The following is an 18873-nucleotide window of genomic DNA, read 5'->3' as shown; positions in this document are numbered from 1 at the left end:
CCAAAGTTGCTTTGTGAGGAGGTGAAGGCATCTCCTTAACCCCACTCACTCATCACTCACCCACATCAATCTGCCTTCACATTATTGCACCAGAAAGGGTGGAACCCTCAATCTCATGCACGGCACGGTATGCCTCAATAAAATATTGGGTAACGGCCAAGGTGTTATTTTAAGCGCGTAATAGTACTGGCTACTAAAATTTATGTAAATCCTTCTTAAAATTTGTTTAAATTAAATTAATTAATTATTTTTTTAAATTACAATAACTTCTCACGAGATTAAATCTTTCTTGCTCCTTAACGATGACAATTAATTTTATTAAAATGCTAACTCCACTCTCTCTTTTAAATTAAAATATATTAAAGCAAATTACTGCTAGAGCCAACAATAGGTTTCATGAGTGAGAAAGAGATAAGAGGGAGACAACTAGATAGGTTTGAAAAACTCATATTGGTTTCTTGAACCCAGTAATCAAACCCTCACTATTTTTAAGAACCCAAATGGTTTAATTAATGATAGGGGTTGAACTTTTCTTTTCTTTTTTTTTAAATCTAGATTCCTTCAAACCCAAATCTTGGGGGAGAGGGGAGAGACTTATTGATTGATTGCATCTTCATCATCTTCGTCAATCTAGGTTTCGATCAATGGAACACACAATAATAAGTTTCAAATTTAAGTTTTTTAGTAGAAAAAAAGAAGGGCAGTCGAGTTTCTGCTATGTAACCAAAAATCAAATGGATTCCCAGAGATAGCTAAAAATAAGAGGAAGAGAGAGAGAGAGAGAGAGAGAGAGAAATGTATGAGGCTGAGAAGAGAAGAGAGAGTGGTGGTGTGAATTGTTTATATGTAAAGGTCAAATGGTCAATTTCGATATTTTATTAACCATAATAGAGGTTGATGTCATTTTTAAAAATATAAAAATAATTAATATAATTTAGACAAATTTCATAGATAACTGAGATGTAGTGAACAAACTAAATTTTTGTGTAGGCAAACATGCGAGTATACATTTTTGTGTAGACAAACATGCGAGTATCCCCTCGTAGATAGGCAATGTACCTTCCCTGGCGAGCATGGATCTGAGAGGGGCTCACAATTTGTGAGTACCTTCTTGTTAGCTGAATAAATCAGCATCTTGTTCCTGTTGCCCAAGTACTGCAAGCCTCCCTGATGACACATAAGTTGCATCACTAACATTTTCTAAGCTGTCCAATAAACGGACAAAATCATAACCTCGACGTTTTAGCTCCAGAGAGAGAGAGAGAGAGAGAGTTTGATGGGTTCTTGACAGTGCATGATGCAGAAGCAGCCACGGATTGGTTGAAACACTAGTTTTAGGCTAGTAGTTCATTTATCATCTCATACAAAGAGAACGACTGCAAATGCAATCAACATTATGGCCAAGTTTAATTATGATCCTTTTCTCAGATAGTGATACCAAAAGCCTAGGAAAATAACAGGGTGCGTTGACTGCAATTAATAATGATATGGGGAATCATCATCATGGCAAAAGTGAATGATGCTGTAGCCAAAAGTGGATAGTATTGTTCATATTCTTCGTAATGTTTGAGAGAGAGACTAGAAATAAGAGAAACAGAAATTTGTATCATTATTTTTGTAATTGCAGCAAGAGAAACAGCAGTGCTTCGTGAATATAAACTTTGATATTGGATAACCAAATAAAAAACATTGAACAATGGTTCTAACCCAGAAACACATGAATAGATATTTTGTTAATTTAAATGGAATGGTCATGAATGTTCAATAGATATCCATTACTCTATAAAAATAAGCATAGGAACTAAATATATTACTAGCCTAGATGTGGATCCAAATATTCAGAAGGGGAATACAGAACCCGCAAAATATATATTTATTTCATATCCAGTTGATTGCCATTCTTACATATAAGACCAACATAGCTAAAACTTGAAAATAGGCATCCTAGCGCAAAAAGCTCCTTAAATTTACAAGGCCCAGAGAGAGGATTACCATGCTGGCTAACTAGAAAGGAATCCAACATACTAGAAAAGAAGGCAGGGTACAGGAATGTTTTCCTGCAACTTTAAAGTGCTGCACGATAGATCAAAAGAAATGCTTCTCTAAAAAGAGGTTTAAAGACTAATGCTACGACTTAAGTTTCAAAGAAATCAACGTTCAAATTCCAACCAGCTATCTAACTTACCACCTCCATGGCAATTTCAACAAAAACTGGCATTGTCAACACCATTACCATAATTTATGAGAAACAGAAAGGGAGATTATATAAGTTAGACAGAGACTCATTTAGGTTTAGCCCAGCTCAGATTGGGAGGAACCTGAAGGAATCGAGGATGAATCCAGACCCCTTTAAGCTGGCGGGTTTCATTTTCCTTTTCAGCTTCAATCTTCTCATTGTTGAGAACCACAGCCCAATCATGGCCCGGAATCGTTGTCCCACAAGTAGAAACTGAAACATTGTCCTCCAAATCCAAGCAATTCTTCAAGCAACAATTTCTGAAATAGCTCCTTTTATATCCAAATGGCAGATAATCAGCATCTGGCGATGTATCTTTTCTGTTCTCTATTATTCTGTACCTTGTCCACTTCTTCTTGTTCACAGAGTAAGTTAACATCTTGTTTGCATTGTCCAAGAAGTAGAAGTTCCCCTCATGATAAGTTGCACTAGAGATATTTTCTAGGCAATCAAAGGCACAAACATGTTCATCCTTAGTCCAAGCCTCAGCTCCACGGCAGAGCATATTCAGCTCCACAATGCGATCATCTTGTCGGTTAATAACACAAACAACACAATTTTCTGAAGTGGGTGGAGCTGAAAATACTCCCACATGATTGGAAAGATCAGAGTGAGGGAACTCAGGCAGTTCAATCTTGGCACGGGAGAAAGGGCAGAAGAAGAAAATGGATTGCTTGCAGTACAGTAGAAGCCAGCCATGGCTGGATGCAAGGCAAGTGGCTCCATCCAGTTCTGGGATATTGATGGTGTACTTCTTTTTGGCTGATTCACTGTACAAGATGCATTTTGAATCTTCCCCGTAGAGGATGAACCAGGGATTCTGATCCGGGGAGGATTCAATCTCAGCTGTGGCTGTGGAAGATGCTGACTGCCAGCTCTTGCATGATCCACGGAAGCCAAGGAGCTCGATTAAACCCAGCCGGTCTGCAATTGGGGACAGCAGCTCTGGGGGCAGATCAGACCATGGCCTTACTGCAGCCTTGCTGGTGCAGCTTCTGGTGACTATTCTACTGCTACAGGAAAGATTCAAACGATCGGAAGAATATAATCATCACATACAAGTTATCAAATAGTGTTAAGTGTACCTAAGTGGGTAAGTTAGAATAATCAAATACGAGTTATTAAATAGTGTTCAAGTGTACCTAGCTGGGTAAGTTATAATCATCAAATACAAGTTAGCAAACAGTGTTAAGTGTACATAGGTGGGTAAATAAATTGAGTATAGATATCAACAAAGAGCCCTGGGGAGAAACTTAACGCTGATCACATCATCATAAAGCAGGAATCAAACAATATCTGGTTATCCGTAGTTTCAGCCAACAAAAATTACCATATAACAAGAACATCTATGATTTCTCACTAGAAGCTTTCCCAATAATAACAAAATCTTATACGAAATTAATACAATTACTAAATAATAGCCTGAATTTCATCATCGCAAACATTTCGCTTTAAAATGTTATAAGACCTAAGGTTTAGAAAACTTCAAACAATACTTCCGAACAAAAATTATTATCATACAAAACATGGATATCGAACGGTCAAGGCTTTGCCTCGTCTTCTTCTTAAATCAATACAGGATACGGTCACACGATCAACACATTACTCTATATTCCACTAAATATCTCTCGTGTAGTTACGCAACCCGGATTATCCCCAAAATGCGGATAAACAGTTCAGGAATGGATAGCAAAACACAAAACTACTACTAGAAACCATCAATCCTTGATTCTCTCTCAGTTTACTACAATTGTGCCGGTTCTAGCAATTAATCAAAATACACAATCGCCTGAAACAATGCACGAGTTTAATTAACACGATCAAGGATTAAATAAGTTGGGAGTACTGATCCGATCATCGATCGTACAGCGGGCGGGCGTCATGCATCCAATTCAGGAAGCACACGCCGGAACCATACTCCATCAATCATATGTAAGCCGTAGAAATCGAGAAGCAGAAGATAAGAATAGAGAAAGGGCATAAAATAATTGATGCTTCGCTTTGTTACCTCCGAGGGTTGGGAGCGTGCGCCATGCGAGCATCGAAGTGAAGTGAAAAGACGAGAAGCGGAGTTGGGGAGAAAGGAGACGCAGAGGAGGCTTAGGTAGTGGGCGTATTTATAGCGGTGGACTCGCGTGACAACGCCATTGGGTAGCCGTGTTTAGTCACAATGCGACTGCGTTTGGCATTCCCGATTTACTAACGAGTACCCTCGGGATAATTAATGTTGTCACCGAGGCAATTTTTATTTTTAGGGTAGTTTCGTTAAAATCAATAAGATAAATGGTATTAAGATAAATTTAAAATATTTTTTAAATTAAGATATGAAATAATTAAGATAATATTAAAAAATATTTTAAATATTTTATCAGATTATTTGTTAATTTTTTTAAAATTCACTAACTGTACATTTTATTTTTATATATTTATTAATACATATAATTAGCATCATGATAAGAATTTTTTATTAAAATATTACTTTTACCAAATTCATTTAAAATTATTTGTTAACATTGACAATAAATTTTTTTAAGAAAAATATCATACTCTCTTATAATAATGTAACAAAATCAACAATAAGTAAATAAAATCGAAATATAAAAAAATTTATATTAAAAATTCAATATTTAACAAGAAATTTTTGGTTAAGATGGTTGGAACAGCTTAAAAGTATATTTGCAGTAAATTCACCCAGAAAATTCAAAGCTTAAAAGCAAAGAAGATGACAAATTAACAAATAAAATAGCAGAAAAAAGAACAAATAAACTAGTTGATTGACAATTATTATTTGAACAAGGGCATATGTGTAATTTATGTTATTTGTAAAATATTCGATAAATTTATCTAGAAAGGAGCCAAATAAAATTATCTGTAAAAGATAAGATAAGAGGTCACGTGATGATTTTTCAAGAATAATTAGATAAGTTTAATAAATACGTTAAAAAAGATAAAAGTTGGAGATATTTTTCATATTTTGATTTTTTCATCGTATATCTTGATTAACAAATGTCTATTTAATAAATAATTAAAAATAAAAAATTACCACCGATACCCCTGAGGTTTGAAATAATTGCAAGAAATACCTTTAATGTTTGAAAAAATATAATAAGTACCCTTGAAATAAAATGTTGTGTTGTAATTTTCTCTATATTATTAGTCAACCCTCACTAAATATTAAATTATAACTAAAATACTCTTATATTTAAATTTTTTTCTTATTTTTTATTTTTCTTAATCTCTCTTCTCAAGTCTCTCCTCAATTTTTTTTTTTTGATCAACAACGATGACAACAACATTCTTTTTCTTTTTTCTAAGGTTTCAATCATATTAACAATCGTTCCAAATTTTAGTTTTGGAACCTTTGCTCTAGATTTGTTCAATTGCTCCAAATTTGAATGATGAGATAGCGACAACGATCACGAAAGTAAGTCTATCTCAATAATAAATCTAAATCTGGTATGAGTTCATAATCACAGTGATAATATGAATCTTTTTGTCTTTCTTGCAATTAACTTAAATTGTTTTGGTTTATTGTCATTCTAGAATCGTATAATTATTTTAGATTTCAAACAATCTGAATGGTGAGACAACAACAATGGTTGCGCGCAAAGATGGTAGCAACAAAAAATGTTTTTCGCTCTTTTGCAATAAATCTAGATCCATTACGAATAAACCAAGGTGATTAGGTTCATCACAATGAACCTAGGTCACTTTGGGTTCATTTTTTCTCTCTTTGTATAGTTGCTAAATGGTGATGGTTTGCTTGTAATTTAGTCAAACTCCATGAATGTTCTTTATAATTTAGGATAAATTATATGAAATCTCCGTGCACTTAGGGTTATGTGCAACTTACCCCATGTGCTTTCGATTGCATCAAAAAACCCTCTTGCACTTTTAAAATGTTACAATTAGCTATCATTTGTTGTTATTTTACATAATTTTGTACAATAATCTACATACAAAATAAATAATTCTACATATATAATTTCAATATATCAAAAAAATACAAAAAATTGCATTAATCAACCAATAAATTGCATAAAATTATGTAAAGAAATAACAAATTATGACTGATTATAACATTTTGAAAGTGTAAGGGAGTTTTTTGATACAATCGAAAGCATAGGGGTAAGTTGCACACGACTCTAAGTGCAGGGTTCCATGCAATTTACCCTATAATTTATCCATAAAAATATTATAGTCATTTTATTTGATAGAACAGAAGTCTTAAAAAAAACTTTGAAGGTTTCAAGATTGAATTATATATTATGCAAAAATTCTTTTGATTATACTTATGATTAATATAATTGTTCATTGAAATGTAATTATATAAAAAATATAATACTATTCTTTTCTAATATATCCCAACTTATTAGTGGCATGAATAATAGAAGCTTTGTCATTTGCTGGGATCTTTGCTTGCCAAGGCCCCAATTTCAATTTCCAAAAAAATTTAAACGTGTGACAAACATTATACTAAGTTTTTTGTAGTTAGGATTAAAATTAAAAAAAAAAAAACCATATTTGTCAAACATTATATTAAGTTTTTTTGTAGTTAGGATTAAGTACCTTTTTGAGTTTCAAAGTGTGACAAAACTTTAATTCTAGATAACAAAAAAAATTGTTGATTTTAGGTATTATATTATATTATAGAGTAAATTGAATTAATTACCTCTAACATTTAACGTAAAAAATTATTTTTTATATTTTAAAAATAACAATAACATATCTTGCTGTTAAATAAATGGACAAAATAATTATTTTATCAATTATTTTCCCTCTTGCACTCTCATCTAATTTAAAAAAGTTAAAAATAAACAATCAGTAGCCGCTCGCTACGCTTGAGATTGACCTTCTTTGCATCTAGGTTCGATTGGGCCTTTTATATCTAGCTTCAAATTAAATCTTAACAAGGTTTGATCATTGAAAATTAAGAGAAAAAGAATTTATGTGTATGAGAGAAAGAGAAGAAAAATACTTATTTCATGCCAAAGAAAAAGAATTTATGTGTATGGTGGTGGTTGCACAGGTGATGATGAAATCATATACTAAAACACCCATTTATTTATAACGTGTTTCCACATCATGATTTGAGATTTTTTTTTTTTTTTTTTTTGTGTAAAGGCCATTACCAATCCTTTCAAATTCTATCTTTAGCCAACCCTTATGAATTCTTACTTTCAAAACCTTCATTTGTTTGATCTCTTATCTTCATTATTTATTTTTTCAAAATTCACTAAAATTCTATCTTACTTTCAAAACCTTCATTTATTTCATATTTTATCTTCATTATTTATTTTTTCAAAATTCACTAGAGATTGTTCTCTAAATAACACTTAAAAAGGTTTACCACTAGTGATTTTGCCTTTCCACCTAAACTCTTTTGTTTGGTTTAATTTATTAAGGCAGAGTTTTTATATGTGCATTTATTTCTATAGATCAAACTTAATTTAATTTGTAACTTGTATTAAGCAGTCTAAATTTTAATTCATTCCAAAATATAGATTTAGCCATATTTTAGAAAGAAAAAAAAAATTATGCATCATAAGTAATCTCAAACTCACCCTACAATTTTCAAGCAAGAGGTTTTGAAACTTCTTACATAGGTTTCAAAACCAGCCTACTCTCGAGCCTTATTTTTTGAAAATGTGCTTCCTTTTTTTGTCTTGGTTTGCAGGGTTTTAATTTACGCCTCAAGGGTTTTCAGGCGACACCAACCTCGCTTCATTGCGATAATCAATAGCGAGCCGTAATGTTAATAGCTACAAGTTTTGAAACATTTGCTTCCCCTAGTCTAGTTCTAGAGAGTTAAATTCTAATTTTTATTGGATTTTTTATTTTTTGTGTCCACTTTGTTTTCAAAATTACTAGAAATATTTGCGAACCTTTAAAATAAATTCTACCTCAATATAACTTTAAATACGAATGTAAAGGTCATTTATTTGCTCCCCAAAAAAATAAAATATCTTCAATGAAAACTTAACTCATAAGGTTTTGTTGCTCTAAACATTTTGATGTAACAAAAAATAAAACATATACATACTTTCAAACACATCACATAAAACACGTATAACTTATATGGAACATAGCATGTTACAAAATATAAATGAAACTTCCAAACTAAACTTTGAGGACTTCCTTTCCCTTAGAACCACTTGTCTAATATGTAACATTTGAATATTTCAGAGGATAAAATCAAATTAGAAGACAAATCTTCTAAGTGGATAACTCTAAAAGCATTTATATAAAATGTGTACATGAAATAGAATGTAAGTATTTATTTTGCGATACCACTTGAAATTGTGTCTAGCAAGCTTTCAAGAGCTTTTTCAATCATCACCCTAAGCATGACAATCTATGATTATGGATGCAAATGAAAAGTTAAATAGATTACATTTTAAAATTGATTTTCATCCAACATGAGAAAAATCACGAAGTACTAGTTTTGTAGATGGGAGAACCTCACCTTGGGTCTCTTTAGAGGAGATCTTTGCTTGCTTTTCCAAACTGTCCAACTTTTCTTTGGTCTTTTTAGCGGAAACTTCTTATTATTTTTTATACTCTTTCCTTTTCTCTTACACAAACACACACTTGAATTTCTCTTATTTTAAAGATTTAAAGACCAATCTCATGACCCTTATTTATATGTGTTTAAGTTCAAGAGTAAGTAAATAAATTTTGATAATAATAAAAATATTTTTATAATTTAAATAAATTTCATAAACTTCTTATGTTAAAAAATAAATGTTTTTCATGTATATGTATCTTAAGTCGACTAGTGATTAAGTCTAAGTCGATTGGAGCGAGGGAGAATGTTTTCTCGTCATATGCCATTTAGGTCAACTGAAGTTCTTCTTCAATCGACTGAAATTAGCCAGAATATTGATATCGTGTCTTAAGTTGACCTAGCTTTCGATTGAAGTTGTGTTTTTGATTACTAGACAATTTCGGTCAACTGAAGTTGTGCCTTCAGTCGATCGAAGTTGATCCATCATTGATGATTATCTCAGATTTCTTGATCTGTTGTTATTGCACGCGAATGGTATATTGTTATATATGTTTTATTATTATCGTTAAAGTCATAGCCTGATTTTCTCTTGAAATTTTATCTTTTGAAAATATTGTCCTCTTAGCATTCATTTTTTTACTTTTTATACAAATGATTAATTATTGTATTTAAGATTTCAATAGATGCTAGTTAGAGCCGGAAAATAATTAAGAATTTTTTGTATTTCAAAAGATTGTTTATCCCTTTATTTATAATAACTATTTTTTTTGAAAATATGTATAAATATAGGATGAGTATGAAGACAACAAAAAAGATAGAACAAACTTGATAGAGCATTCAAACAAGAGTGAGAGAACTCAAGTGTTGAAAGTGTGTTGGCTGATGCAATTCTCAATTGATTGGTGAGTTGTTTGATATTGTTTCTATTTTTAAGTTTGTTATTACTCACTTGTTATGTAGGAGATTGTATTTACCAGTTGTGTGCCAGTGATTCTTACCTAGATAAGAGATTATATATTGGTTCTAGTTTCAATAAAAAAAATTAATATTGATTCTCAAACTAAGTGAAATCTCAAACTAAGTCTTAAGAGAGAAAAATAGACTCTTTAGAGTTGAATCTTGTTATGGGCGATCTCCGAGAATAAGCTAGCGGGCTGGACCCGACCCCGCAGGGCGAACCCAAAATACCCAAGGCCCAATAGGCCGGCCGGAATTCCTTAGAGGCCCGTCAGACCCAAAGATCAAGGACCACCAATGAAGAGTCTCACGGTAAAAAGTCAGATCGCTTGAATACAGCGAGCTCGTCCTAAGCGAGCTCACTCGAAACAACATCCCAGCATCACAACATCACGACTTCAGCTTCGCCGAAAGACGCGTCAAAGATTAGAACAGCCAGAAGACCGCGAGATAATCGGAAGCGATATACACCTGCCTATCAGAAGTAATTCAAATCCCTGAAGACAAGGAACCTATCCCTGATATTCCGAACGATAAGGAAAGTGCCATCAACGGAATAGACTCCTTCCATACTTAGAACTGATTCGAATTGTAAACAACACGACTTTATTTATAGAGGATGATACGCCACTGTAAAGGAATGATGACTAAATTACATACTGTGACTCTGCCAGAATAATCAGAGAACAGTCGTGGACTAGGCACGATTCGGGCCGAACCACGTAAAAATCTTGTGTGCTTCTTGTTTGTTCTTTTGCTTCTGTTCCTTACTCTTTGGCATCCGTTGTCGCATTGTGGGCTCTCGAACTCCGGTTGATGATTTTCGTACGTCAACAAATCTGTATAAAAATTCTTTTATTGTCTGTGATTGTTTGATTTTATTGTGCTTATTCTTGCAATTATTATATATTAAGATCACAAATTTAAAATTTTTTTAAAAAATTAAAAATTAATAAATTTTTAAAAACTTAATTCACCCTTAAATATTTTTTTGGGCAATAATATGCAACCACTTGGAGACCACTTCCAAAGATATATATATATTTTTAATTGGGTAAGATTTCAAACTTTTTCAAAAATCTTATTTCCAATTTCGTTAAAAACTTTATTTTCTTACCCTTAAAATTGAGGTCAAAAGTCATTTTTGGGGTGACTTCCAAGCTATCCCTTTTTGTGCAGTATATGTGTGTGTGTGTATAAAGCAAGCGTTAGACCCCTCTTAAAGGTAGGAAGTGCAGAATCAACTAGGGGTAACCTCTTTTTAGCTTTATTTGTGCTCCTGCTAGCCAGTCTTTTAGCAATTGGTCTATGGCAAAGGGTCATATTCAAGATGTGAACAAATTTTAGAATCGGATGGATGGGCACGAATCCACTGTTAGAGAATGCGTTGTGGATGGATCCTCCTGTCCATGCAGTCTCTTTTCGATGAAGTACTCAGTTAGCTACCCTGAACACCAATCTCCAACGGATAGAACAAGAATAAATACATACATACATACATATTATCTTTCTCTTTTAATTTTATCAAAATTATATTATCTTATTATTCGTGGAAGCAAAGACATTACAGTATACTGTTATATAACACGAATTCAATATATTATTTTGAGACAATTTTCGCTCTAACATGATTAAAAGGCTCAAAATGTTTAAACAAAAGTGATATTTTTGCCCCAACAAGGTTGGCAATACATGTTGTAATGGTAGTGGAATGTCACGATTCAACGATTTTTGTGATGGAGTGATTGGCACTTGTAAATACTCCGACTCTCAAGTCAACAAAAATTCAGAATATTAGAGTGTTGATAAAATTTAAAAAGAATATAACTTGACATGTGATTAAATTGGATTATATAGAGATGAATGTACTTTATGTGTCGCCGTCCGTCATAAAAGAATAGAGAACTGAAATGGACAGTATTGATAGAGATCATTTTTGAGGAACTCATATTTGATGAAAATTACGAGTTGTTGAAAATCAACGTGAGAGTTGTTCAAGATTGATAGAATCTGTTAGTGGTGCAATAATCTTATATTAGATGGAAATGAAAAGATTATTCAATCTTTTTGAGCCAAGATCTAATTTGTGGGTCGGGCTAGGTGCCAAATTTTGGGCCCACGACCCAATGTATTAGTACGGTCCAAAAATATTATTTATTATCATTGTAATGTGTTTTAATATTTCATATGAAAATTAAATATATGTATATATTGATTATAAATCATAATCTTTTGGCTTAATATATTTTAAAGTCCCTCAACTATTACAAAATATGACATTCAGTCCCTCACCTAAAAAACCTCAAGATTCGGTCTTTAAACAATTAAAAAGATACATTTTTAGTCCTTACCGTTTAAATCTGTTTGTGCGTGACATCACGCACCTGACTTGCGTTTTCTTGGCAAGCCTGCTTAATCGCGGCTTGGAAGGGGGTTGAAATCCTTCTTCTTGTGTCTTGGCGAGAGGGATTCTCTGAAAGCTTTCTTGTTGATCGACGATTTGGGAGAATAGGTGAAGTCGTGATCGGGGAACTCCAGTGAGGCGACGGTTTCAAGGGCTTGATCTTGCCGCTGTTGAAGAGCTCGTCGGCGACGAAGACAGGGGCTCACTCCAACGTCCCGCTAAACTCGAACTTGAAATCGTTGTCATTTTCTTCATTATTATCTCTCTTGGTTTTCGGAATTCCGGGCTTCTCTTCCCATTTGAAAGGGATCGTGGAAGGAGGATCGCCGTCGGGCGCCTCGGCTGAGTTGCGAAAAAAGAAGAAGGATTGAGTGGGGCTGGTGGGGGCACTGAAGAAAAAGTTACCAAAGCTTTGGGGACTGGATGGCGTGCTTATGTACTAAGAAGTGCACTTGCTGTCGAAGTTGAAATCCCCCACCGCTGAAGGTATGATCACCTTCATCTCCATTTCTTGGATTTGGAAGAAAGAACCGAAAACCAATGAATCTTAAAGACTTCACAACAGTTGACAACTGAAGTTAGGCGTAAAGAAAGAAAGAAATAAGGAGAAGAAGAAGGAAACATCAGCGAAGCAGAGATAGTAGAGCAGAAGTTGCAGAGCCACCTTTTGAACTGTCCTTAGTGTGGTGCGGCCTATTTTGAAGGCTTTACGCAAGCCAGCTCTTTCTCTCTCTCACACAATAATGACTACGTTCATCGAGGTTGGCATGACGGGTGGGTGACGATTGCGTTCATAGCAGCCATATGTGTGCATGTGTTTATGTATATTGGGGGTGGGTAATGGCCACGACCATAATTGGGGGGATGGGTGATGGCCGCAACCATGGCGATGGCGGTGATTGCCATGGCCGCGACTCTGTGTGTCTTTGTATATATATATATATATGTATATAGAGTCGAGTGTATATGTATATATATGCGTGTATATATAGGTTTGGGACAAACATAACGGAACTGTTTAGTTACATCAACGACAATGACTAAAAGAATAGTTTTTAATTGTTTAAAGATCTAATCTTGAGATTTTTTAGGTGAGGGACTGAATGTTATATTTTGTAATAACTTTTAGATGTATTAAACTTAATCTTTTTTATAATAGATTGTCAACTTTGATTAGCAAAAAGAGATCGGCTAATTAAGCTAAACGGTAAACGGCCAGTCGTTATTTTCGACAAGGCGGCCCCGAACGCAAATTCAGGTCATCGGGGCCCTTAATTAACTAATTAAATAAATGGTTTTGAGTCAAATTCAACGTACAAGCTGAAGAGCAGGAGAGAATGGACGCCAATTCGTCCGCAGGTTCGTACTTTCTCTCTTTCTAGTCGTCTGGGGTTCGATCTGTGATTCTATCTGGAATCTGGCTTCTGAATGTGAATTCTCTCATCGAAGCTTGTTCTGTTCGTTGTCTGTTTTGATTTGTGAACAGTATAAATCAGGGACCGTGAAAGCCAATCTCATGGAGCAGAAATGGGGGGTGTCGGGATCCGATGTTCTCTACCATTTTGGTACCAGTGGAATTTCCGTCGCCACTGCCACCGGCATCACTCACCCTTTGGGTACGAGTACTTCCCCCACTTTTCGCTTGTTTCGTTTGGTTGGGCTTCCGTGTCCGATCGAGTCTATGTTCTTCATTCAAGCATGGGTTGTTCTTGTTCTTGGTTCTAACTTCTAAGATTCATTTCCCTTTAGCATTTTCGGGAATCTGATTGGTTATGGTCACGTATTAATTGCTTGAAATTCTGTATGCCTGATGCTATTTTCATCCTTTTTTTTTTTCTTCCAAAGATTCGGGAATTGAGAGATTTATCCTCATCTTTTTCTCTTGCAATTTTCTTGTCCTGGTAATGCTTGAGGTGAGGTTTGATCTAGTTTAGGTTTTTACTTTGACATGTTATGGTCTTTTTCTCTTGCAATTTTCTTGTCCTGGTAATGCTTGAGGTGAGGTTTGATCTAGTTTAGGTTTTTACTTTGACATGTTATGGTGAAGTAGCGTAAGACGAAGAGTGGGAAATTGGGAGAGTTGGTAGCAGGAGATTATCATGGGACTGCTATGCTAACGTTCATTAGTTGGAAAGATTAAACTATGCAGATCCTTATATGTGATCGTGAAAGAAAGTGGGCGCAGGTAAGTTTCTCTCTTTAAGCATAAAAATGGCACGAACTATATTTTGAGTTCTGAAATTAGGAACTCTGTATAAATTTATGCAATTAGTTTGTTCCTTTGGTGGGTGGGGTGAGATTTATGATAAAAAGAAAGTAGTATAATCTCATTTTTGCAATCAATGTAAGGTGAAAGAAAATTATCAGCATCCAAAAGCCCTGTTCTGTACTGTTTATGTGTGCATGTGGCTTCTATGCAGCTAACCTGTCAAGGATTTTAATTGAATTTTTCATGCATTTGTCCAAACATAGACAATTGCCTCCCCCATCCCACCAGGCAATAATTTGTGAACACGGTGAGATTGATGTTTGCGAATCATTTGCGTTGGTAGTAATGTGATTAATGCACTGTTTTGCAAGGTTTATGTACTAGATGTATGAATGCATGACCATATCGTGAATTACAATGAATTCATTGTGCAGCATGTAGGCAATACATTGACTTGAAAGGTGTCATGTTTATTTTTGTGATGTGTTTGGTAGTGTAGATCTTATTTCATAAAAAAGAAAAAAAAATCTTTTATGTTGTTCTGGTGCCAGTGTCCATTGTTTTTTGTGATAGATTCTGTTAAACCTAAAAGGAAAATTTTATAAGATGACCATAAGATCAGCTTTATTGTGTTGGACAAAATATTGGACAGTAAAGCAGCGACATGTGCTAAATGTGAGAGTAATAGAGCTGAAGATATTAAGATAGATATGCAGCCAAACAAGAAAAGGGAGAGTGGATGAAATGCAATTAAGATACAACAGGTGTCTTGAATTTATTAAGATGTATGAAATGCAATTAAGATAATTGGTCATGTGAGAAGAAGATCTATAGAGGCTCAAGTGAGGAGAGTGGATGGAATGGAGCAAATCTGTAGCAAAATAAAAAATTCTGAAGAACAGGTGTCTTGAATTTATTAACATGATCTGTTTATGTGTGGAATGCAGATGTTCTCAAGGTGAGGTTGCAAATGCAACTTGTTGGGCAGAGAGGTCCCTTAATTGGAATGGTATGAAGTCAAAACATCTTGTTTGTGTTTTACCATATTGACCATAAAAAAATCTCAATATTTGCAACAACTAACAGCAAGTTCTATTATATGTGGATACAACAGGGACGCCTTTTTTTCCAAGTTGTGAAAAGTGAAGGACCCAGGTCTTTGTACTCGGGGTTAACACCAGCATTGATGAGGTCAGTTACTTATGGAGGTCTCCGATTAGGCTTGTATGAACCATGTAAGTATGTCAGTGAATTGGCTTTTGAGTCCACCAATGTTTTGGTCAAGATTGCATCTGGAGCATTCTCTGGTGCTGTTGCTACTGCTCTGACCAACCCTGTGGAAGTTCTGAAGGTATTTCAGTGCAGAGGCTTCTCTCAATATTTTAGACATTGTCTTGATGCTTCCTTTTCTTTTTCCAGGTGAGGTTACAGATGAATAGAAGTTCTAGAAGTGGAGCAATACACGAAGTGCGTAAAATGGCTTCAGAAGAGGGAATAGTGCTGTGGAAGGGGGTTGGCCCTGCTATGGCCAGAGCTGCTGCATTGACTGCATCACAGCTGGCAACATATGATGAATCCAAGCGGGTCAAGTTCTAAGCATACTATTTTTCAGTTTCAGTATCCACGATGTAATTCCCAATGTTTCTGAATAGTTTAACTTCATTTGGTTTTCTAGTTTAAAATTGATGCAGGGTGCTCAGTTTCCCTTCTTTGTATGTGTTCTACCACTTGTTTTTTTTTTTTTTTTTAATTTTATGATTTACAATCCATTGTTGCAGGTTTTGATAAAGTGGACACCTCTTAAAGAAGGATTTCATCTGCATCTCATGTATTGCTCCTACCTGTTCCACTTTGCCTATATTCTTGTGAAGTGCTGCAGTTTGAATTTTAGTTTGTTAAGAGTCTTCCTGAAATAAATGCCATTTCTGAAAAAACTGTATAGGGTGGAGAATATGGAGAACATGCTGTCTGCAAGTTCAGCTCAGTGAACCAATGGCATAATCTCAATAAAAAAACATGGACATGCTCCCAGAGAGTGAAAACATTTAGTGTGAAACCTCTTTTCATAGTTTAGTTGTCTAGAATTTTGCATCCATATAGTAACTCTTGAGATGAATTATCAAAAGAGATGAATTCCATGTGTATAATGAATTGCCTTTTAGAAGATATGGGGTTATCTAGAATTTTGCATGCATATATATACTAACTATAGAGATGGATTATCTAAGAGATAAACTCAATGTGCATAATATGATCTTAAAGAAGATATGGACATAAATAAAGAGGAGTAGGACTTGCAAACTAGAATCCATGTAACCGACTCCCACCCATCGGGACTAAGGCTTGGTATGTGGTTATTATATAACGTCTCTTGTATTCACTACAATTTCTCATGTTTTTACTAAATTTGCTTGTTTGAGTGATGTTTTTTCTGTGAGTACCCTTTTTCTGGGATTTTGAATTATTAGTTTGACATGTAGGAATAACAAGAATGCATCAATGTATTATTTAATTTTACAACCTTCCACTTTTGCTATCAGCAATATCTAACTCTAGTTTAAACTTACTGAAGCTCAAGTATGATAGCAGGCATGACAAGCACCCTCATAACTGCACCCATCGACATGGTTAAAACACGTCTCATGTTGCAAAGAGAATCTGAAAGATTTGGAACCTACAAAAATGGTTTTCACTGTGCATACCAGGTAATCACATTTTTTCTGTCTAGTCTCACAATCAATACTCAGTTTTCACTGTCACTGGGTATCTCTTAATTTTGCCTTTGTCTTCTGAGTCAAGCCTATGCACATTGAATTGGATGACTCGTCAATTTTTCCACATAAAGTTTTGCGTAAGCTGCCGCTTGCCTTTTCCTGACGTGCCTTTTGATGTGCAATGCAATTCCAGGTTATGCGTACAGAAGGTCTCGGGGGCCTTTATAAAGGGTGAGAACTATATATGCCTGCATCCTAACATCCTTAGATAAACACAAAAAGTTTGATCAACTAAAATGTTATTTCAAGTTTTCGTCGTTCATTCACCAACTGCTTCAGAGAGTTGACATCGAAACCTTTCCAGGGGCTTTGCAATTTTTGCGAGATTGGGACCTCAGACTGTGATCACATTCATACTCTGTGAGAAGCTGCGGGAGTTTGCAGGATTGAGGTCAATCTAGCTCATGGGATGTCCCATCCGAATTCACTCACTCACATTTTGCAAGTGCAGTTATTGGGGGTGATTTGATATACTGTTCCATGCGAGTAACTGAAATTTGATCAGTTCAGAACAGTGTCGAAGAGTCGCCCTCGCCCTCTCAACCTAGCCGGTTGTTGTAGCATTTGTTGCGCACAATCTCCAGCAGCTGATGCGCTTAGATGATCCTAATTCTTTCTTCTTCTTTTTTTTCTTCTTCTTTTTGTTGAGTGATGTTCCTATCTTCTCATATGATTGTATTATTATTGTTGTGATTGTAACAGATTGAAGAAATAAATAAATAAATAAATGAAACATTCATTCTGATTCTGTTTGGTTTTTGCCTGAATTATTGTCTTAATCTCTGCTCACATAATGGTTTGGTTTTGAAATGATTTGCCAAAGTTAGTAAATGACATGAATTGAAAAGGTGTTGGTAGGGAAAGGTTTACGTACAAACCAACTTGGTTTGACTTTGTGCTGTGCCTTGAACCACACTTTAGCTCTCGGACTGACGAACCCTTCATTTAGAGTTAACGGGGGCAATGGCTTTCAAATGGCTTCTGCACTTTGATACTGGACTAGATAGTTAAAAAAAAAAACACTGCACATTTAAGAGTTAGGTTGGATTTAAAAAGCGCGATGTTTTTAATTTTTAATTAATAATAATACGTGATTATTAAGACATGAACACATGATTATTTAATTTATTTCACAAGGAACAACCCCGCGAGCTGGGTCTGGGTGTAGGAAAAGTACATAAAAATTGTTTTTTTTTTTTTTTTAAATTCTTGCATGAAATTGGCCTACTTTTTTGAGCTAAAAGGCACTGGTACTGGGTTCCATTGGACGACGCTTGGCGGGACAGTCTGGCGTTCTTATCTCCCGACCTTGCTTTCCACGCTAAACTACGCCTCTACCACTTTCATTGCGTTGACGGCTGTACCAACCCCCCCCTCCCTCCTCCTCCTATTTTGGCACTTGGCTTCCGCCTTGTGCTTGTCTCGCCGATCCGATGGTCAATTTCCTAACTCAAACTCAACTCAAAGCCAATATTATTTGGTGATAAGTATAGTTTAGGATCTAAAAACAAAATTTAATAAATATATTCATTTAAAAATAAAATATAAATAAAATATCATAAATATAAATAAAATATATTTATTATATTTTAACTGATACACCCTAGGTAGTATGAGATCATATTGTTTTTAATAATATATTTTATTAAATTTACTTGTTCTAATGATTAAGGCGTGTAAACTTTTCATCCAATCCCAATTCAAATCCAGCTCTCAAGTCAAGTTGAAGATCCTGGAGGCCCAACTTGCGGCGCGTAAATGACTGTTTTGGCCTCATTTGAGAGA

General features: G+C 34.7%; 2 protein-coding genes across 9 annotated transcripts; one reads left to right on the top strand and one right to left on the bottom strand.

The window, feature by feature from the left end:
• Positions 1-1961: 1961 nt before the first annotated feature.
• Positions 1962-4377, bottom strand: LOC127814052 (F-box protein At4g00893-like). Of its 2 annotated transcripts, none has more exons than XM_052355275.1 (2): positions 4245-4377; positions 1962-3249 (listed from the first exon to the last, which is right to left on the bottom strand). In XM_052355275.1, the coding sequence occupies exons 1-2, from the start codon at positions 4268-4270 to the stop codon at positions 2283-2285; spliced, it is 993 nt and encodes a 330-aa protein (XP_052211235.1). In that variant the 5' UTR covers positions 4271-4377; the 3' UTR covers positions 1962-2282. The 2 variants fall into 2 exon arrangements, with proteins under 2 accessions (XP_052211235.1, XP_052211236.1); XM_052355276.1 differs by having other exon boundaries at positions 1962-3246; positions 4245-4372.
• Positions 4378-13334: 8957 nt separating this feature from the next.
• On the top strand, positions 13335-17836 carry LOC127787402 (uncharacterized). 7 transcript variants are annotated; one of them, XR_008020153.1, is made up of 9 exons: positions 13335-13464; positions 13592-13721; positions 15262-15323; positions 15429-15665; positions 15734-15898; positions 16093-16142; positions 16904-17019; positions 17222-17259; positions 17393-17503. XR_008020153.1 is itself a non-coding variant. In XM_052315428.1 (9 exons), exons 2-9 carry the CDS (start codon positions 13622-13624, stop codon positions 17487-17489), a joined length of 882 nt encoding a protein of 293 aa, XP_052171388.1. In that variant the 5' UTR covers positions 13335-13464; positions 13592-13621; the 3' UTR covers positions 17490-17836. The 7 variants fall into 7 exon arrangements, 6 of the variants coding, with proteins under 6 accessions (XP_052171388.1, XP_052171392.1, XP_052171390.1 ...); XM_052315428.1 differs by having other exon boundaries at positions 16887-17019; positions 17393-17836; XM_052315432.1 differs by having other exon boundaries at positions 13446-13464; positions 14156-15323; positions 16887-17019; positions 17393-17836.
• The last annotated feature ends 1037 nt before the right edge of the window (positions 17837-18873 follow it).

This window comes from Diospyros lotus, chromosome 12 (assembly GCF_014633365.1).
Source record: "Diospyros lotus cultivar Yz01 chromosome 12, ASM1463336v1, whole genome shotgun sequence".
Taxonomy (NCBI): Eukaryota; Viridiplantae; Streptophyta; class Magnoliopsida; order Ericales; family Ebenaceae; genus Diospyros; species Diospyros lotus.
Note: the sequence above shows the minus strand (reverse complement) of the source record. Positions and strands in the feature narration are given on the sequence as shown.

What these genes read in the sequence shown, in the direction of transcription:
- LOC127814052 (XM_052355275.1), bottom strand. Translation starts at nt 4,270, where the DNA reads ATGGCGCACGCTCCCAACCCTCGGAG. An exon ending in CACGCTCCCAACCCTCGGAG is followed by an intron (nt 3,250 to 4,244) that starts GTAACAAAGCGA and finishes TCTTTCCTGTAG; the next exon opens with CAGTAGAATAGTCACCAGAA.
- LOC127787402 (XM_052315428.1), top strand. Translation starts at nt 13,622, where the DNA reads ATGGAGCAGAAATGGGGGGTGTCGGGATCCGATGTTCTCTACCATTTT. An exon ending in GGATTTCATCTGCATCTCAT is followed by an intron (nt 16,143 to 16,886) that starts GTATTGCTCCTA and finishes AACTTACTGAAG; the next exon opens with CTCAAGTATGATAGCAGGCA. An exon ending in GTTTTCACTGTGCATACCAG is followed by an intron (nt 17,020 to 17,221) that starts GTAATCACATTT and finishes ATGCAATTCCAG; the next exon opens with GTTATGCGTACAGAAGGTCT.